This window comes from Habropoda laboriosa, unplaced genomic scaffold (assembly GCF_001263275.1).
Source record: "Habropoda laboriosa isolate 0110345459 unplaced genomic scaffold, ASM126327v1 scaffold176, whole genome shotgun sequence".
Taxonomy (NCBI): Eukaryota; Metazoa; Arthropoda; class Insecta; order Hymenoptera; family Apidae; genus Habropoda; species Habropoda laboriosa.
The window spans coordinates 230,304-253,174 of record NW_017100321.1 but is presented as its reverse complement, the minus strand read 5'-3'; the positions used below and the strand labels follow the sequence as shown (position 1 = coordinate 253,174).

General features: G+C 40.0%; 1 protein-coding gene across 1 annotated transcript; it reads right to left on the bottom strand.

Moving 5' to 3' along the window:
* Positions 1-265: 265 nt before the first annotated feature.
* Positions 266-15,709, bottom strand: LOC108574350 (peroxidasin). Its single transcript, XM_017936928.1, has 6 exons — positions 15,532-15,709; positions 14,556-14,909; positions 6,080-6,597; positions 3,869-4,637; positions 2,630-2,981; positions 266-2,375 (listed from the first exon to the last, which is right to left on the bottom strand). Exons 2-6 carry the CDS (start codon positions 14,741-14,743, stop codon positions 336-338), a joined length of 3,867 nt encoding a protein of 1,288 aa, XP_017792417.1. The 5' UTR covers positions 14,744-14,909; positions 15,532-15,709; the 3' UTR covers positions 266-335.
* Between the last annotated feature and the right edge of the window lie 7,162 nt (positions 15,710-22,871).

Genomic DNA, 22,871 nt, shown 5'->3' with positions numbered 1-22,871 from the left:
AATCGGTTATATAAATAATTTTACCTAAATCAATGCTGAAACGTACACCTACACTGCGCTACTAAAGCAATGCGCAATTCTTTGTAGCCCAAGGATGTTCACAGTAAAAAATAGCAATAAAGAAAGTAAGCTCTATTATTGTTTCTATAAATATCGTTAAGCTCTTTTTAGTACCATTAACGTATCAAATATGAGACTAGAGGTAATAACATGACGAGTTGACTGGAAAATAACAAAGAGTTAATCTCCAAAACACGATCGGGCAGCTTCTACGATTCGTGTATGTACAATATAATAAACGTGCAGTATTAATGAACTTTTAAGATAAAGCGAATTTAAGTATTGGTCAAATGATTCGACTTCTTCAAGTCATCTAACAATGACCACAATTCATCTATTCTATGAGACAAAGACTCTGACAGTTTCCTAGCCTCTCTAATCTCTTGCTCGACCTCCTGAAAAGTCCGCCCCAAATCCTTTACCCTGTCGGTTTTACCCTGTGTACTTACATCTCTCATAGACGTGCTACGTCTAAACCGTGATATCGTATTGCTATGATCTTCACATCCGTCGCAGCAATCAGACCAAACTGATAGATCTACATAAGGAATTTCATGGCAGGTGACATATTTATTGTCATCTTCAGGTAATACGAACACATTCGGTTGAATTTTATTAATATTGTCGCCATTGTCGCATAAAACTCTAGCTAAGCTCGTTTGCTTTATCTGTGTGAGTTGTTCTGGTTTGAAGACAGTTGGACTTTCGTACCAGAATCTGTCGCCATCTCTGGTACGTTTGAACTGTTCCAACAGAAGACACTTAAACAATGGTCCTACTTTGGCACCAGGGATTTGGTCCTCTAATACTCCACCAACCCAGACATCTATGTTCCCAGGATGACCATATAGTTCTCTCAACTTTTGTCTAACTTTAGCGTTACGAATTTCTCCAGCCAAGTCCTCAAAGGTCTCAACGTGAGACATGTTACAGAATCTTCGATACTCTAGGTAGCCTGGCAGAGCATGATCTCTACCACGTTGAATGTTCATCGCGGCCAAGTCCAAGGCCACCGCATGAGCAGTATGAAATAGTTGTTCCGTCAATTCTGTGTTCAGGTTTTGTTCCGGTAATTTCAACTTAGCCGCGGTGGCGAACATCCCTCTCATCAAAGGATCCACGCCACCCTCCTCGACTAATCTCCACGGTGCAAAGAAGGCGTCCCTCAGCTTAAGTGGACCCTGAGGGATAGTTTGAAAGGACTCGTTGAGACGTTCCAATCGCGGTTGAATCAACGTATGACCGAATCTCAGAGCCGCGGTAGCGAAAACGTTAGAGACACTGGCGTCTATATTTGGATCGTAGCCTTTATAGATCCCTAACAGTTCTTCTGCAGTACCATCAAAGACATGAGGCATCCAATGTTGATAGGTGATATGCTGCATCTCGGCTCCAACGATCCTCCTAGCCTGTTGATACAGTTTCTCTCCGTTCCAATGAGGATTTATATCACGCAGAGAACGAGCTATGCGGTTATGTTCTCGTAGCCATATCGCGTGCATCGCCAAGAGACTCACCTGCTCATTGGCTCTAATATCTCCAGCTACGAAACAATTTATAGAACTCTCTAAGGGGTTTCTTCTACAGTCAACAAACTGACCAGTTGCGTAAGGAAGAAGAGGCTTGTGACCAGGAATCGTTGGTCCTTCTCTCAATAAACCATGATCTGTAGAGAAGTCACGCAGGTCTCTGGCCAGGTCGTCATCATAACCATACACCTGAGAAGCATCCATATAGCTAGTTAGTTGATTTAATTGTTCTCGGGGAGTGAAACTGCCCCATAATAGACTGGTTGCGCCAGAACCGCAAACAGCGCTGGTCCTGATGAAATCTATGCATCTTCTGTTGTCCACCCTGGGATCACCTGGAGGAACCTCCATGGGAAAACAGGGTGCAGCGTTATCGCAGGATTTCTTGCAGTCTATCCCACCCCAGGATTCGCTGGAAACCGCTGGAAGAGAATGATCCATGTCGTGGTCTAAGAATTGGCCCCATTGCATCACCATGTGGGTGATTCTGTCGTCTGAGGTTATATTATGCGTAGATATTAGGGTTGTGGAAATTAATCGAGCTGCAGGCTTTGGATAGCCATAGTAACGACGCCCTTTTTCCCAGCCCACCGGAGTGGAGAATCCGTTCTCATAGATGGGTTGAAGAACGCGGCGGAAACCAGTGTAGGATGAACCCCAGGTGGGATGGCGCAAGTTGTTGCAGTTGCCATCGATGCTACGGTACTTGTTGTGGAAACACATATTTGTACAATTCTGGCGACGTCTGTGACCGGTGCATCCGGATAGTCTTTCAATTTCTCTGACCTAAAAAGTGCCAAAGTGTTAACACTTTTTTTTAAACACTCTGTGTTCTGAAGTACATTTGAAAAAAAAAAAATTCCTCTAATATATCACTTGGAGTGCATAGAATTATCGACTGAGTTCTATTAAATTTTTTATAATCAAATCGTATTAAAAAAATTTTGGTTTCTTTGAAACATGTTTCGTTCATTTTATCTTGCAAAATATTTCACTCAATTTTCTTCAATCGTAAACGAGAAATTTATTGGAAAATTCACCTGTTCTGCAGTCAAAATTTCCTCATACCGGAATTCAGTGGTGGTATTCGCGTTCAGGCCAGAATTTACCATTCGTCGTATATTGAACAATGTCCTTTCAAAAATTTCTGCTGGTCTGGCTGCTGCTCTGCCAACAGCATCTGGAAAACGCGCGAGCCTGAATGGACTGACCCGTGAGGATCTGTCGCCGCTGAAGAGGCTCCTCAGCGTGTTATTTATGGCGCGATCGATCTCATCCGTTGCTTCTTTGAAGGCTCTTATCACCAGAACATCTGTTGCTCCCGGTTGGCGGACCCGCAACAACGCCTGTGCTGTCGTGCGGCCATATTGGTTCACGGCCGAGCACTCGTACCTGCGTACACGATTCTTGATTTATTACAGCGAAAACAAATACGCCTTACGGTATTGAGAACGCGATAAGCTAATGTGTTAGTATGTTCTCACTCACTCGGTGTTGTAAATGTTCTAGTCAGTGTTACACTACATTGTATTAAATTACACTGTAGCTATTGTGATCTATGCATACACACTGTTTCTGGTTCATTGAAACCTATCATTACACTGATTAAAATGGTATATGTAGTTATATTGATCAATAGGGTGATCCACTTATAATGAACATGTAAATTGTTTCCAATGCTATTGAAAGTAGAAAAAAAAAAGACTAAGTGGAGTTTATACGATTACAACACATGCATCTGGTGATGATAAAAAAAAATCCACTCAAAGCCATCTTAAAGGTCATTCCAAGGTTATCGACATAAACTGATTTATTATTTCTCTCTTGTATCATTATTCTTACATTGTTCTCATTTAAACACATTCTTTTTCTTTTCAAAGTCACTACAAGGTCATGATACCAAATGTTGAAATCGTCTTCGTATTGGCTACAACGTCGCATTATAAAATAATAGAAGCTAACATGCAAAAAAATATCGATAACCTTGGAGCTTTCTTTATCATCACCAGATGCATGTCTTCAAAGTATATAAAATCTTCTTACAATTGTTAGTAATTTTTTTGCTTTACTTTCAATAGCAGTGGATGTAATTTAGATGTTTATTATAACTGAAACATCCTGTATCTTAATTTATATTAATAATATTGAATAGCCTACTAAATGGAAACTCCTAAGAAAATATTTATCATCGTTCATTCTTTTTTACCAAGATACACCTCAATACACCTCGCTGCCCGTAAGAAATAAATAACAACGGTATAAATGGTATCTAAATTCACCTGCCGGTGTCAGTGGCGGTAACATTATAAAGGTACAAGCTTCCCCCGCGAGATATGCGAACCCTTTCCCCTTCCACGGCTGTACCATCTTTCTTCCACTGTATCAACGGTTTCGGAACGCCTTCCACCCTGCAGGGCACCTCGATAATGGCCCCTGGTTCCGCCTCCATATCATGAGGACCATACGTCAGCCTCGGTGGGCTATAAGACTCGTCCACCACCTTCAAATCCGCGCTGGTTTCGGCGTATCCATTAGAGTTTTTCGCCTGACAAACGTATCGCCCGGAGTCTGACTCCTTTACCGCTAGAATCTTCAATATACTGCCTCTATCCTCGATGAATATTCGACCGCCCACGTTTAACAATTGATCATTCCTCCACCATTCAATCCTCGGTGACGGTGTACTCTCCACTCTACATTCAAACGAGACGTTCCCGCCAATTTCTACAGTTTGCGATTCTGGTAACTGGGTGAATCGCAAAGACGGTGATACCGTGATCACGGCTCTGGCCTTTCTTGATTTCGCTGAGCCCATGTCGCTCCTGGCCACGCATTCATATTCACCGGTGTCTTGTTCGGTTACGTCAGATATCACTAATGTTCCATCTTCTTGGATCGTGCAACGATTCCCATCAGGCGACACTTCGTTCGAATCTCTCATCCATTTGATTTCTGGAGTTGGATCGCCTATCACCTCGCAGGCGAAGTTGATTGTACCGCCTAGTCTAACTTCCACGTCTTGAGGACCGTTCATTATGCGTGGCTTGGCTGAAAAGTGCGAACGGTATCCGTGAATATTCGAACAATAATTCGTGATTACAATTTGTAAAATTATTTTTCAGACGGTTATAAAAGTTCTGTTTTCTATTTTATTATATGTTTTATTAGTTAGTCGAAGGATATTTAGAAAGCGTGTCTGCTTGTTTCTTTCGTTAACGAACGGGGCATGTCGAGGAAAAAATGAAAGAGCAACTCGAAGCCGACTCACGTGTAGTCGGTATATTTACAAGAGGATCTAATATCGTTCTGTCAATTTGTTTTCGTGAAACGGGTCGAGCTTCTAGTAACAAGTAGGTCTATTTGTAGTTGCACTGATAAAACGACGAGACAATTACAGGTCTCCGACCATAGTCTAGTTCGAGGCTGATATAAGGCAAACATTTTGGCATAATAGACTAGAATATACTGTTATCGAAGTACACGATGTTCTTTTATATTATACTTGTGTAGGTATATTGTACAGGATGTCTCATTTATGGTGAACATTTAAGTGATTTCTGCTAGCACTGAAAGTAAGAAAAAATGACCGACAAGTGTTTACATGGTTTCAAGACGAGCATCTGGGGATGATAAAAAAATTATCCCCTCAAGGTCATCTTGAAGGTCATTCTAAGGTCGTCGACTTTTTGTGGCATATTAATAATTTATTAAAATTGAACCTATGAAATTATCACCTTAAAGTGATCTTAAACAATAAACAAAAAATGTCGATAACCATGGGAATGACCTTCAAGGTGATTTTGGAAGGACATTTTTTAATCCATCGTCAGATTCGTGTTCTCAAACCGTATGTGAAACTTCTCTCAGTAATTTTTTCCTACATTCGATAACGAATTAGTCGTTCATTATAAATGAGACACTCTGTACCGTTTTTCTTCCTGATCGAACATGCATGACCAGTAGTAATCGAGGATAATTGAGAAAGCAGGCCTGGAAATAGCACCCCGCGTGAATTCTCGCCATTTTGTCTTCATCAATTTTTCCCGGCAAAAAGTTCGCAACGGTAAAAACTAAGTGAAACCAGCGGTATTTTCTAATGTCGTAAAACAAACTTCCCTTTAACGTCATTAAAAGCGATGCGTCTCGCGAGAGTCGTAAAGGTGCGTTCAGCGCACCACAGGTCTATACTCTTGCTACTATTTATCGCTGTACAGTGTTCATCTCTCTCTAATCTTTACTTTATTCCTATTCAATAAGCTACTCTTTTGTTCAGCTCTATTTTACAGTCACTTATTCCTACGTTTTAAAAATTTCCAAAAAAATTCCAAGAACATAATCTTCTAATATTAACAATGACAATATACTTCGAAGCATTCAGACTACACCCATTCTATTTCAAACCCGTAAACTATGCCAGATCTCTATAACAGAACAACGCTTCCTTATCGTTTCTAGGATCGTGCGTAATCAGAGCGTCCCAATTACTCAACTGCAATGGAAATCATTAGGCGACATGTTGGTCAACCATTTTCCCTTCATTTCGTCGGGAGATTGACAACTGGCCGCCATTTCAGACGGCTTGCTTTGTAGCCTCTGTACCAGCCACATAAGGTTGCAATCGCAGACCAGAGCGTTGCTGTCCAAACGAAGTCGCGTCATTGGTCCCACGTTATGAAACGCGTCCGCTGGAAGATGATGCAGCATGTTGTTGTGCAAGAACAGCCTCTCTAATTTTGGTAGATCGTTGAAAGTGCCCTTTCTAATGTCTCTCAGATGATTGTAGTGTAGATACAATTGTTCCAATTTCGGTAGACCAAAGAAAGCTCCAGGTGAAATGTGTTCCAGCCGATTTTTATACAGATAGAGGATCCTCAGATTTGAAGCACCCTCGAAGGTTCTTGGTACAATGTGTCTGATACGATTGTCGTTCAATAAAAGAGTGTGCAACTCGGAGAGACCTTGGAAAGTTCCTGGTCGAAGTCCTACTATGTTGTTGAATCGTAGATCGCTGAAAAATTTGATATGGAAAGTTAAATGATGAATTTAACAGAATACAGGGTAATTAAAAAAAAACATGTTAACAGTAATATGAAGAATTTTCCTTTTTTTTTTCTTTGCTATTAATTGATGAAACGACAAGGAGATGCTCTTTGGATAAAAGAAGGAAGGTCATTGAATGTATGGAGCTCTTCTTCCAATCACACGCACAATGGTTCACAAGAAATATGTAAAATAAAAAAAAAAATACGTTTATTAATAATGTGATATATTGTATTAACATTTTTTTTTAAACACCCTGTATTTTGGTCATAGCACGAAAAACGAAGAAGGAGGTTGAAAGATGGCGAAGAAGAAGTAGGAAGAGCACAGCGGAGGCGTTCGGAATATTCTGACATCACTCTTGTTTCCTCACAGTGTTACCTATATGTATAATATATTTCAAATAAAATTAAACACACTCCAGTTCATTTAACTAAATTTTCTACTCCATATTTTCCCCATGAAACTTCCAAGCAGCTCAACATTCAGTACTTCAAGTAATAATGTTGTTATATAAACTTAGAGCAAAAGGCAACCAAGTCTTCAGGTCCAGAGATTACGCAGAAGGATAGCTATGTGAGCTCGCTTTTATGTTCCTCTCACAATTGAGCAATAACCGCGCTCCATGTATCGATTACGGGCCTAATCAACTCGACAGGAGCTCACGAACTAATCGAAGACTTTTAAATTTCCAAGTAATTTTCCAAAAAAAAATATTCATCGTTTCTAATTATTCGAAAAAAAAAATAGAAATTTTACCGAGCTCACGCGCACCCTGTCGAAGAAGAACGTCATCTGACGAGCCAGGCGTCATTACACCGTTCGAAAAGATCGCCAGAGTCATAAAGCACGAACCTCTTAATTAACGATTTTACTCGACTCGTTGCACATTATTTCCTCCGTCTAAATTGCCGGGCGAGTTCTCGGTTCGACGCGTCGGTATTTTAACCTCTTTATCGCTCCAGCTGATCTTCCAGTGGCTCGTTCTTTCCCGTGCCACGCGGGATATACGAAAATGGAACGATTCCGTGAGTAGAGCAAGCCTCTCGCGACACACCGCCAGATAATAAAAGACTTTTCCGCCAGAAGGCACACGTTTATGTTCCCGTTTCTTATTCTTCCCCGTTCCGTGCACCTATTCATTCGTGTTTCCCCCGATTTCTCGTTTCGCTATTATACACCGTCCACCGGTGTGGAGGAAAAAAAAAGAAAGAAAGAAAAAATGATGAAAAACGGTGATGAAAAAAATGTCAAGAAACGTGAAAGAACGAAAGAGTGAGTCCGATGAATGGCGGGAATCGAGGTATTTTTTCGATATTTAGAGTGTGGATACGATCGAATTAACGATGGTTTACGGAGCATTCGATAGTATCACGATATAATCGCGAGGTAAGTAATGGCGGAGGTATCGAGGAAAAGGATGGAACGGAGAGAAAGATTCCCTTTCACCGATCCCAGAGATCGTATATTTTGACGCAGCAGCAATAATGACACGTGATATTTACATCGAGCCAGCTCGGTAATTTCCCATCGGGTACTTGTCGGTGTCCCCGAGTATTTGCCGCGACTCGTTTAACAGCGAGCCACTTCGTGACATAATCGGCGTTGTTCTACTTGCTGTAATATAATCCATCGAGAATAAATCCGGTTATGTATATTATATATTATTGTGTGAATAAGTTGCAGTGGCAAAATATTGATCTTAGAGAAAATAATCGTATTGCTCGTTAATAGGTTGTTACCAGGTACAAAATTTACAGCGGTAAAACATCGATCGTAGTAAAATAATCGTATTGGTTCGTTAATAGGTTATGTTACCGGAACTATGTACTTGTAATAATATTTTCTACAGACACTCCTGGGAGAATCATAAATATCCATCCTGTTTTCTATCGTAACATTTTACGACGAAGAAGACTACAACGAGGGACAATCTTTTTTGTGTAATATTTATACTTTTTTAATTTTTTTCTTTTTCTTTTTGACGATACATTTCTTGCTTTTCTCCTTAATGTTACCGTACTGCTGATTTCAGAGAAGAGTTAGATTTTATAGTACATGTTAATGTGAAATATCGATCGAGATGATCGATAAAAAAAGAAAAGAAAGGAAGACCTGTATCAAATTGCGTGTGTCTAACATATACACGATCGCTATCAAGGAAAAAAAAGAGGCCAGTAAAAATGGTAATGTGCGGGAAATAAATTTACTTTCACCCGCTGCCCGTGGCGCTTTGCTATTTTACGTCTCGATTGACATGAATATTAATGGTATACCGTTATTTATCCGAGCTGGTCGTTATAATTTTCTTCACGCTGATTCGACAGCAATGCAATCAGAAAAGATTAAAAATTGTCACTATTAATATTAACGGGCCGGCGGCTTCGTGAAATTTACGACAGCCTGTACTCTCGTACATTAGCAAATAATGAAAAAGTGTATTTTTAGAATCAGCACGATAATGTTCGTGTTTCTTCGGTTTATTCGGCAAATTCTGGGACCCGAGTGACGTCATAGCTGGTGTTCAGGTCGCGTGATTCACGGGTATCCTTACATGGAGTTACAACATTTCGCGGTTTTTCTGTCCAGTTCTTTTTGCACTTCCTATATTCCTGCACTAATTTTCTTTCTTTTTTTTTCAAGAGATAAAACTTGGAAACAAAACATTTTGAATTTATGAAAAAATAATTTTCTGTACTTTACTTTTCACCTTTATTGGAAATTGAACATTCTGGATTAATGGAAAAATAGCACTTTCCGCTTTACTTTACTTTCTTTTTCCAGCAGAAAGTTCTGAAATTTAATAAAAAATTGTAACACATAGAATAGTTTTATATATTAATAATTATCAATGAAACAAATTTCTAGAACACTAAAATAAAAATACTTATTATTTTCTTGGGAGAAATTATGCACATAGAAAAATATCAATATTGAGCGTGATGTCTTACAATCTGTTCGTCAATATTTCAATTGCAAAAGATATGAATTTGCGAACGTCCTTACTTATACAACATCCGGTACAATTTTTCCAATGTATGCTCTTCGCTTAATTGTTTAGAGATCGGTCGTTGCATGCTAGAGAAATTTTTTTTTTTATCTCGATGGAATATCGGCAATCTAACAAAGGTATATTTATTCAATGAAGCCAGGCCAACCCCACTTAAGGATACTCGATATTCAGGTCAATATCCATAATAGGTGCACCCTCGCTGATCGATCCATGGACCGTTCATTTCATCATTTTAAAAGATTCTCGATCCCCGAAATTACGCGGACACCCGGTGCTTGCTGCTGCACCTAATGAAATACTTTCTGAACATTCAACAACGTCCATGTTATTCTTTGTTAGAAATTGTTGCACGAAATTATGCCCTAGGGACTAGTGTAACGAGAGGAATTTATGCCAACGTAATTTTACTTCGATTATTTTATCTTATTTTTATGCTTATTTTTTCATGCGTTCAATGTATCGTTCCTGTAAGGTATTTATCATTATATTAAATTCTAGGGAAGTTCAGTTTAATCAGATACCGGATATCCTTTCTAAAGTTTCACTTTAATTAAAAAGTTCTGTTTTGCATCATCAATCTCGTAGAAATTTCACACCGTTCAAAGTTCTGCTTCATCTACTATTATCTTGTTTAAAATTATTAAAGTATTCGCGTTTGTATAGAATCAATTTACTAAATTAAAGTAAACATCGCGTGTGTCCAAACGTATACTTGACTCTCTTTTATTTTAAAAATATTACTTTCAACGTAAAAAAAATTTGATAACGTTAGGATATTTAATAGCGGTAAGTGGCGCTGATGCGCGGTATCTTTTTCTTTAACTATTTTTCGAATGTTTCGCTCACGTGGTTTTTGAATGTTGCGATACAATTTGTATGATAATGAATCAGTCTCTCAGAAGTAAAATGTACATTTAATAAGAAAATAATGCGTAATTATCAAAATATAATTATTTAAATATAAACGATACCAATTACAAATCAAATTAAACGAACTATTTCCTTCATCTTGAGGGCTCCCTACACCACTCTGTATGCGCTTGCATCTCCATAATATCCCCCCCTCCCGCTCTCCAACTGAACGCCTCCGCCCGACGAAAGAATGGAAAAATATTTACGGTGTTCACAATGCCTTCATTATATTACACGAACCTCCGGCTAGACTCGAATTAATCGTTCCGAAATAACGAGCAAGCCTCCTCTTCATTGTCTTCACAAGGGTGCTCGAACTTAACGAGATCATTTTATCCAGATCTGGGAACGAGGTAACCATCGAGAGGTATTCATCCCGTATCGGCTATCAATCGAAGCGAAGATTCGATATTCTCTCCCTCTCTCTCAAATGAAAACACTCAGAGATCCAGTAACGAACAGTAATTTTATTACACTACAGGGTGCCTCACAAAAAATGCTAACGTTCATATGTAGGGAACTTGTACATGTATAAGTTTTCTTTTCTTTTAAGAGGTCGTTGCATATTGTATCACCAGTACTGTTTCTCTAAAAAAAAAACTATTTCCATATAACATATTTTTGCAATACGTTGTATTTGGAAACGGGTTTTCAATTTTATCCGCCTGATGGGAATTCACCCAGACGATCTGACTTGCCGATTTTTACGAACGGCCGTCGAGCACCCTCTGTACGTGTCGGTTATAAACATCGGAATGTCGTAAAAAACTAGAAGGGTGAGGGAATTCGCGTGAAAATAGAGTCGACTAGAGAAACTCGAAGGTTAGTTTACACGACAGCGTAAGAAGGAACGATTTAATGATGTCTGACGATTCTCTTTCGTCTATATTGCTTAATGTAAACGATTTATCGTATACCGAAGACGAAATTGAACGAGATTTATTGCACGGGTGGAATAAACAGACGCAGTGTCGTTTTGGTTGAAGGAAAATCGATCATGTCAGAGTGGACGCAGAGGAAGAGAGAGATAGAGAGAAGTCTCTTTCGATTCGAGAGATGTTTGCTTCGCGCGTTTCCCGTGACACTCGTCGACAGAGGCGATTAATTATCGCGATTTAGCGGACAAGTGTACGGGATTAGATTTTTACGCAATAGTCGTTTGTACTGGACGGAAGAAGAGACGACGAAGAAGACATGGCACAGAAGCGCTATGTCATTTGGGACACTCGTTGCAGTCGTGTCCGTTGGCCATTTTTTTTTATGCTAATCTTTTTTATATTTTTTAAGTTTATTAAGTTAAGCTTACTGTACTTCAAAATGGCAGTTATTCACTGAAGCAAGGTAATGGAAATCTTCTTGTGTAATCAAACTATCTTTTTTTTTTAATTTATGATATTTTTTCAGTAAAATAATTCTTCTTTTACGGAAGACAAATTCAACTTTTGCAGAATTACGTCATCGACAGATGATTCTACTTCAACTTATGTATTCACAGACGATAAGAAGCATATAAATTGTTTCACGATATTCTATTACGCATAAGGTTACGGGAATTAACCGAGACGGTTCAATTATTACCGATTTCTTTTAATTACGTTTCTTTGCGGATACGAATATTATAGCGCACACTCGTTTCTGAGTCATCTCCCCGATGCACTTTATCATTGTTCCTCTAAACAAGATTCAATTGTCGTCAAACCGTCAATATTCTCGCAATTAACGTTTGACTTTATGATTTGCCGTTTTACCGCGTTTCAAAATTACATGCGACATATTTAATTTCAAGAATAATTGAAATCTATTTCCTCCCTAATGTACCTTAATTTTTAAGGTTTCTTTGTATTATCAGAATGTATGAAATAATTTCGCAATAAATTCATACTTGCAATAATATTTTTATAATTTCTTTATATTTATATTTTCGTATTTATTATTTAGTATTCCATATTTTCTACACTAACGATTCGTCCTTGTTGGACATTATATTTTTACAAGCACGTTCTCTCAATAAGAAACAAGTATTGTACTTAGTCAGAATCGAAGACAAATATTTAAACGAAGTCCTTAACCCGAAAGGGGGTGACAGAAGCGATAAAATGTCGCAACGTGTGAACATTATCTGTAGATACGTTCTTATCATTTTTTCACCCGCTTAACTAGTACGTGCCCGCTTTTCCACGGACAAGGCAAAAATCGAACATCTTCGCCGTTGCGAAGAGAAAGGATGGAGAAACGCTGTATACATATTCGGTGTACAAGCGTGTTCATTTCGGAATATAAGTATGTACGTATGATGTCATGTTCCGAAATGCTGATAAGAACGAGACCGTACTCATTGTGAAATCTGCTGAAAATATCAATGTGAAATATATAAGGCAAACAAAAAATTACAAAACAACCATTTTTTAATACATAACTACGTCATTGATCTTTACAGAAATATTTATCAGGATCTGAATTCGAAATTTTGAAGAATTCAGTGCATAATGTGCAAATCAATTAATTTGAATTCTTGACGTCGTTTGTAAAAGGTCACAATTTGCATGAAAGAAATATCAAATAAATTAGAAAAATTATTTTATCTATTTAACAGAATCATAATTCGTTCGAAACTCAACGATAAATCGTTGGAAATAAAAAATTAATTCGTCACGTGCGGCCCATCCAGCGAAGAGGACGCACACGTGCATCCGAGAATTCGCGTTTCACAGGATCCACCTTTGTTCCTCTCCTCAAACCTTCATTTACGTCCAGCTGCTTATATATAGTTTAAGCTGCACGGTCATGCCTATTTTAAATGTATTCGAAAACACGTAGCTCGGCTGCACAGAAAAGCATGGAGATATCGATGTGTAAATACATACGATTGACTAGTCTCGTACGACTTCTCACAGGATAATTTTACTTAGAAAATCGGCAAAACCAAACGGAATCTAACGTATTATGTGAAGTGAAGAAAATGAAAGTTTTTAGAAAGCTTGCTTGGTGTTTCATAAAAAAATTGATCACGTGTGCAGTCGAGAAGAGATCATAGTGGTTCAAGAGATCATTTAAGTGTGTGAACAGAGAGTACAAGGTCATTAGGCAGTACAATTTCCGAGAATGTAATTCGATCCGGTGTATCTTTTCGTTTTACTGGTTCTCGGGATGCTGGAAATTGAAGAGTAAACAAACTTTGCCCGACGACTTAAAAGATCCCCTGTTTTAACTTATAATTCCGTTGGAAATATTACACGGCTGCTTGGGTTAATTGGATGATCGCGTGTTCCAGTAATATTATCGAGTATATTTCATAATTTCCTTCAATTACTTCGACAGGCATGTATCTTCGATCAAAAGCTATTGCTCCCATGCGACGGAGGAGGTCTAACATCATAGAGACTCACGAAGTTTCAATTGACCTGACGCTTCGCGACTTTTTTTAATAATCGCCCCGGAGTTAATTATCCGGCTACTTGTGTAGTTCGCGACGGAAGAAAATCATTCAAGTGCCCAGCGTGCTTGTCGCTTGGCACAGTACAACATTCTGTACAAAATCTTTCAAATTAATATTCAGTTTATTTCCGTAGAAATACTATTGAATATTATTCAAACAAAAATTTGATAAATTCATTTGTTTTTAAATCCCACATTTTCCTAAACCTTCTAATGTATTAAAATTAAAATTCAACCGACTGAATTATAGAAATCGAAGAAAACGAGATATACCATATTTGCGCGTCACCGCGAGCGGCCAATATAATTCCACGCTTCCCACGTGTACTCGAACTAGAAATACCTGCAGCCTACGCCATGAATATTTCCCTATTGCCCCGATCCCAGTTTCTCCGTGAACCGCGAATTGCCCAGGGACACACGGTTCATCGATTCGATGCCATGAATCGTGGCCTAACCGTCGGCCCCCGGGGACTAAGGATACGCCGTGAAGGAGACCAGAGAGAAAGAGAGAAAGAGAGAGAGAGAGAGAAGAAAGGAGGAGAGTAGAAGAAACAGCCACTTACAAGATCGTCGTGTTGGTTGGTACCCGTGGTACGTGGCTCAGCTTCTGAAACATGCATCTCACGGTGGTCCCGAAGCACATGCACTTGTGAGGACATTCCACGTTCCTGCTGTTTTGCCACTGGTCTGCATAGGATGGCCGCAGGATCAATAGGAGGCAACAAACGACGATGCCAAACATAAGCCTCATCTTGTGGTGTTTGTAATTGATTCCTTCACATCGAAACTATTCTCGCACTGTTTCACGCTAGCACGTGTTGCTGGTCATCGAGATAAACGTGTCTTCCGTCTGACAGCCCCAGCCTTTGGACACGCGGTACTTTCACTTCCACTCCAGAGATCTCCACGAACCGTTCCTGTAACCGTTCGAGCTGGATCTCGGTGTCCTGAAGCCAGGATCCGGGGAATCCTGTCTGCCGCGACACGTCTATACGGGGTGGCGGATAATTTATCCGCGACTTTGACAGCGATCTTGTGAAAAGTTGTCGAGTGTATATAGTAGAAATGATTTAGAAATTTTATTTAAGGTTTGAGTGTTATTAAATGTGTTCGTAAGTGATACTTTCGAATTTGAAAAGTGTCACAACGTTATTAGTAGTATATTCGTATCTCTAGTGTAAAGTTTCGGCGAAATACTATTAGAATTATTTTTAGACACGGGATGCGTTGTCAAAGTTTGACCGGGAAACAGTCCGCCACCCCGTATACGGTATATCCGGTTTAAGTGTATCTGTACGTATACTCATCGTAATCTTATTATCCAGACTATTAGCATAATCCTACAAAAAATCAAACTGAACGTCGTCTTAACTCGTTTCACAAATCTCTATATATCTCAAACACCAAAACGAGCAACAAATCTATTTGACTATATATTCTTTCTAACCTAACTTTCTCAAATAATCTCGTCTAATCGTTCCAACCACCTGATACATTAAACCAGACATAGTGTGTACCCAAAACTGCAAAACAATCTACTCTGAACTAATTCTTCAACGTGAAAGATCAACTTCTTCTTCTTCTTCTTCAACGTGAAAGATCAACTTCTTCTTCTTCTTCTTCTTCTTCAACGTCAATATTCAAACAATCGAGCACTCTCTCCACAGAAACTTCACTGCTTAAACTTCTGAAGTTTGAGGAAGCTTGGCCGTATCTGTGTGCACGGACGGCAAGATACCTTAGGCCCACTGGACGGCCGTCGAATATCGTCTGCGAGTGTCGGTGGACGAAGCAACGGCGGCGACAGAAGAAGAAAGAAGCGCAGAGGGACGCCGCCGCTGCGTTCTCGTCTCGTCGCGGCGGTTTGGCTACTACTGGAGCTGCTCCGCGCCGCTCCGCGCGCCTGGCAAGCGTGCGCGAGCTTTTCCTCGCGGGTGTCTCTCCCCTTCCCCTTCGTTCCGTTTCGTATACCATCCTCTTTCTTCTCTTTTGTTTCCTTCTTACACGCTTGTAATTTATTTACCTGTACACGTGGACGCACTCGTTGTTTACGACGGTCAAATCGACAAATGGGCAAAAAAAAGCGCGAAACAGCTTCGAAGTACGCAACGATTGGACGCGTAAAATTTTGAAGAGGTGACCTTCGTTTTCGTTTTATAGAGGGCAGGGCAGGTATTCTTTACGAACGGGTCAGTGCTAGGTTACGTGTGTGGAAGTGTCTTGAGGTTCCTTGGAACGTTTTGTTTAATGAGTTTGAGTGGAAGTATACATGTGCTTGGTTGTTGAATGAGTTGAAGATAGATCTCACTGTGGATAGACATTTCTTTATTGTGTAAAAACTGCAGAAAAATGTTCTGACAAACTTGATTATTTATTCGTACATTTGATATATCGATGAATAATGACCGTTCAAAGAAAAGTAGTAGGAATTGATGAAAAAAGGGAAAGGAAAATCATCTGTTACCCAGTAATATTTGTTTAAATGCACGCACAAAGAGAGAAGTACTGTAGTGCGCATATAGAACGAGAGTTTTAAGTGATTGCTTTTTAACTTGCTCCAATGGAAGTTTCTGTTCGCGCGTGCAATTTCAAGGAAACAGGCGCTGTATAATTGGCCGCTTTGTATCTGTCCACTTTAGCATTTTTCTGCACGGTGCTCTATGGGACACTGTGTTCGCGCGTAGCAATGCTGTTGTAGTAGCGACTCCCTCACACTCCGCCGTTCCCCTGAGCTAAGCTAACTGACGCAGTTGCTGGTTTTGTGCTTCTCCGTCTAAATCGCGCGCTACCGCCGGTTAAGCTCTGGAAGCCTCAGAAATTTTGACGCTGAGGGATTGTACTTGTTACTGGGAAATCCCCCTGTGTTCTCCTGGAAACACAAGTTTCTGCTTAGATGAAGAATACAAAAAAAAACAGTATTTGACGATAAGAAGCAGATTTTCCAAGTTTTTGACAGTTATTCTTCATTTACAAATTCGATTTTTTGATTTATTCTCAATATTGTATCATTCATCCACTTGTTCTTGTTCCTTGGAAATTACAATGATTTCTTGGACAACCGATCAGTCCACCAACAGACGGTTCTCTTTTACCATGCACACTCAGCAAAGAAGGATCTCCAATATCACTTTTCATTGAACAACGAAAAATTGAACGAACAAACTACTCGGAAAGAACCAGCTGTTCAAGATTAACTAACTAATAAAATATTCAGTTCCCTGAATTTAGCAAGCAGACCTAGACCTTGCAATTAAGATTACAGGATCGAGTGAACCGACTTATCTCCGGCCTGAAGTAAGCTGCACGAACTGTATTTTACGCTGGACACGAACGCGATATTCGGCGTAATGCGATATTTATCGACAGCGTTCGCGCTCGCGCGCGCATTCCCCATTAACATTCCGTATGAAATCCGTAGGCAGATAAGTGGAATGCCCGGTATAGAGGCGCGTTTGCATACACGCCGTATCTAGATGCTGCATGCATCTGCGCCCGTAGGACGTGCATGCATGCGAGTTCAACGAGCGCCGGAGCCAGGCGCCAAACGACGATCCTAGTAAACAGCTAGCCAACTGATCCGCGAATCGAGCCTGCTGCTCCCTCTTCCACTCTCTCTCTCTTTCTCTTTAGCGCTGACACACTGTTATACCGCGATGGATACGTGATTGGACATAATCAAGCACCGTGTTCACAAGCCCATCCCTGGCCGATATCGTAATGAACGGACAGCAACGTCGAGTCGTGCAAACAGCGATCTTGCGCGTGTCGAATTGACGATCATCGATTGATAAATAGCTTGGTGTCTGGTGAGGTGTGGACAGAGGAAAATCGCTAATCGGTGTCTTCGATGTGTTGAAAGTTGAACAGGATGTAGATTGACTTTTTATGATTGAAAATGAACAGGTAGGCAAAAGAATTAGGTTAGGTTAAGTATTGAAAAGTGTTTTGGGAGAAAGTAGGGTAGAGCGTATAACTTAGGTTAGATCAACTTTGTTTATAAACAATGTAAAATTGATATAGAACTGTTTCATCTCGTTGGACTTGTTAATTTCAGGGTGACATAAATTTCCTCGTGCAGGATTAGATCAACAATGTATGTAATTAAAAATTTCGAAGTACCAACATATTGTATGTTAATAAGAAATATCGTTTGTCGCGAACAAACACGATTTTCAATATCATCTCCTATCGATCATTCTGATTCTGACACATCTAACTGATCACTGTTACCTTCTTCTTCCGTCCCGCGTCACGAGCATCGTGTGCTTCGAACAAATAAATCCGTCTTCCACTCTATTTGCCCCCGTATCATTCCTATTTCCAATGCTCGATCCGGACGGTCCGGTAGCGATCGCCCGGACAACGTGTTTATCTAGGTTCGAGGCAAGCGTTCTCCTTTGGGGTTAGAAACGACGCCATTGAAACCTGTCGTAAAAATATTTCATAGATGCCTGCTTCTATTCATGGAACTGACAGGTAGTGGAGGGGAGAGGAAAAAATGGGGCCATTACCTTCTTGACCTGTTATCGACATTGTCACGGAACAGCTGTGCATTTGTGTGGTAAAGGAGATGGTCGGGGAGGGGGTGGACAATGCAGGTGCACTGGAACAGAGAACAAAAGAATACTCAGCGAAAGAGAAAGTATTTAACATACTGGGTCACTGGTTGCTAAACGCATCTACGATTAGAACGCGGATGCTTGTTTATTTGAGACTAGGTTAGGGATAGAATGGAATAAGAGAAAAGAAAATAAAACACTTCGTTAAGCTGGTGCTGATATAACGAAGAATTGATTTCTATTGTTATTGTCGGTTAAGTGGAGTGTAAATAGTTATCAGTTTGTATAATGGAAAATAATTATAGGTTGTGATAAAAATGAAGGATACGCGGTATCTTTGTGTCTCTCTACACACAAAGTGCTTACTGAACTCGTTACAACAATCAAGGGGAAAGGAATTTTTCTTGTTTTTAGGGCAACGATAAATTAAACACGCGATGTTATCATGATAATAAACCTCTCTCGTGCCTCGTTGTAAAACGTTCGTTTGATTATCGAAAGCCAGACCTGTTTTTTTTTGTTTTTGCTGGAAGTCATTCCAATAATCTCTTAATTTACTGCATCCTAGTTAGCATTCGTGCGATTTGCAATAAACGGAGGGAGAGGCCGGGTTACATAAATTGGTCCCGCGATATCGGGTATTCCGAGATCTGACAACGTTATCTTATCGAATGAAAATACAAATTTGTACATGGGAAAGAATCGTCACGGTGGAAACGATAAAGCTAATCGAGAAAGTGGTATACACACGGAGAAGTGAAAGAGGTACCATAATGCGCGCGATTCGTTCTCCTCGATACCGGAGAAGAAGAACGCACGATTCTGTAATTGCTGCGTTACCACACCGTAGAGATAACACGCATGGGATATATATATATATATAGAGAGAGAGAGAGAGAGAGAGACAGAGAAAGGCCCTCATGAGATTTTCATCGATTCCACGGTCCGTTGCGAAACCTCTAATCGCGAGAAACCGCCATAGATTGGCTCCGCGTTAATGGAAGAAGGATCGAGCCTTGATACCTAAAAAAGAAACGAGAAAAATTAGCAAAATTCTTTAAAATACAATTTCAAATTTTCTCTCTTTTAATCGTGCGCCAGGATCACCGCTAACGCAATTAGCTTAATTTCCCGGTTAGTTAGAAACAGTGTATCCGCGTTAGCCCGTCGAGCTTAGCCTGGTAACGTGAGATTACATCTACTTTACGCAACGGGACGGGGAATTGGCGCGCGATCGTTTAGGAAAAGCTCGCGTTGAACGTCATTCGTGGTGTAGAAGAAGAAGAAGGCAGGCTCTTCTCGTGACATCTTAATTCCGTGAAATTAAGGCTCTCGCGTTGGACGCAACACAAAAGAGAGATGACCGTCTCAGATTAAGGTTTATGCGCGTCTGACTTCCCGCAGAGAAGCAGAAGAAAATTCATTGACCTTATTTACTGGAATGGCAGCCACTTCTTCGCGCGATCAAAGGATCAGGCGACTGATAGCGTTGGTTGGTATCTGTTACGAGCGAAAACCACGGCGCCAAACGTTTATTGGATTATCAAGGATGGTTGGACGGTTTTAGAGGTCGATTCGCTCGAAACAATTTCGCGAATCGTCTTAAACGTGTAGAGGTAAATAGACGATTCGAACGATTAATTTTCATCAACACCGATACACGAGGCTTGATGGGTTGTCGTTTATGGTCATTATATCACACGGGTTCTAACGATGATTAATACCGGCAACATGAACGATAGCAGCTGGTATCTGATCTATACGTCTTTTTAATGGATCCCGACGAAATCGTCACAGTGGACCCGGATAAGTATTCCACACTGGCTAGTAGTGTTGTCGCATTAATATCAATTTTTTCAATGCTCCTGCCAGATAGTCGTGGTACCGTATCATTGATTCCCGGCCTTCTATCCGCTGACACTCTCCGCTGTGAGATCAATCCGATTACACCAATAATTGGAATAGCCTCCTCTCCACGGGGCGTCCTTGTAAATCAACGGCTCCCACGCTGGGCGGCCGACGGCGGCGTCTGGAAATCGAGGGAGAAGTAAAAGAAGCTTTTCAAAAAGATACGAGGATGTACCAGTCTTTTTAACTAAATAAAAATTAGTAACTGACAAAATTACAGACTTGGTGTCTTCTTTCCATTTGTAAAAAAAAAAGAAAATATATATATACATGTATAAATTTTTCATATAATTGTTCAAATTTTTTTTTAGTCATCCTGTACATCCCATCAGAATTCCTACAACTGTTAAATTCAGCATCTCTTTCCCGCCATGTTCGTACCTTTCATACCTCTCCAGCCATTAGATACATATCTAATAAACATATCTACAAAGCGTGCCTAACTATTTTGCATTAAGTACACAGGAATTCCAAGAATGAGAGATAAACTGGATAACAGAAACTCGGTGTTCCTCCAATTAGAATTTGTACAGTTATCATGTGTAATCTGTATTTTCTATGAAAAAAAAAAAAAAACAAAGTACTATGTAAAGTGACACAGAAGATACAGAACTATAAGAGAGAAAAAAAAAGGGTGTATCAAAATCCTGTATGTTGAAGAAGTGATTGGTATAAGAAATGTATGAGTCGATCGTTCCATTGTAGCAGACAGGGAAACCGCATGTGCACCGATGCATAATTAATTATGCGAGCCCATTTCACCGTCTTCTTTCGTCTGGCGGCGAGAATCAAGCCTTTCTCTTCACCGAGCCCTCGTGATCGGTTTCACTCTGCTCTCATCTCTCTTCCACGCCCTTTATTTAACGTTCCGTCCTTATTCACGAACTTCTTTCCACGATCAGGGCGCATCCATCATGAGAGTCCTACTAGCAGCTGACGATGACCAATGCTGACCTACATGATATACCTGTGATACGGCTGATCGACGAGCAGAATGTCGTTTTTCCTCCTTGTCCCTCCGTTAACCCTATTCGTTAACTCTAGAACGCTAACACGGAAGACTATACAGTGCCCCGAAAGTTTGTTTTCTTTTTACATAGTTGTTAATTTATTTGAAACTGAAAAGAAATAATTTGTACAATTTTAATATTAATAAAGTTTACAGGGAGAACAAAAATGTTACGTAAGCCTCCTTATTGGTGTCTTATTTTCTTTCAGATGCATACTGGATCTCGAATTGGATCTTGTTTGCTCGCGATTTGGCTGATTATTATCGCTTTTACGCAGTTTGTGGTTTTAGTACTGTTAGCGTGGTATGGATTCCAGCTTGAATTGTACTGGGTGCCCTATATGAAAAGTATGACGGTCAGTGAATTGAAAATCACGAATTCACCTTGTCTTAAAGCATATCAAATCGTCTTCATTCACAAGAGTCTATTGTATGTAAATTATATTACATCATGAGATTGTAGTTTACGACGACAAAAATATGAACTAAATTCAAGGTTAGTTTGTAGATGTACATGAACCGAGCATTTTATGCATATTTTTGCAAAGATCGTGTGATATATTTTTTTCCGAGTCACCCTGTATGATACGATATGACACGGAACGAGGCTTAGGGTATTCTTCGAGGATTAATGAGATGTTTCCTCAATGTGTTCTATCTCACTCTATACCGGCGCCCTCTATTAATAAACGCCGGTTTTGCGGATTAAATCGCGATCGTAGATACACAGAGAAGCGAATCGTATAAGCTTCTGCGTATCAACGCAAACATTCATTGACCCCTAGCTGAAAGCGTCGAGCTTCCAGACCTAATTTGTGCCTCGTCGAATAATTAAATGAAGTTGAAATTTAATTCGTCCGTTCCATTGAATACGTGGCTAATTCACCGGCCAACGTCGTCGAGAAGAACTGATATTTAATGCACCTTTCATTTTCTCTGTCAGTCCCTTGAAATCCCGCCCTCCCTTGTGTCAAAAGCTCGTGCCTCCCTTTTGTTACGCCGTTTCTATGGACAATTGAAACTTCCGTATTGCTATTCCGTAACCGTGACGTCTGAAGGAGATCTTGCACTGTGCATGCTAAACCACCATGTATATTGCCTGCAGAGTATCTTTCTTTTTGTAATTCTTCTTTCCACGATTTCTACGAATTTTGTCTTATACAGATACAAGCCTCCTATTTATTGGTAGGAATAGGCAATTTGTGAATAATTTAAGTGTATTGATACCTTTAAGGTTAGGTTAGGTACGTTGGATACCCACACCGGGAGAAAAATTTTGTACACGCTTGATACGATTGGCCGACCTTCGTCCCACATCCGAGGCCTCTTTTTGTCCTCGCGACATGTATGGAATCCACATGGAGATGTCATGCACTCCACGAAAGGGCCTTCCTCTGTAAAAG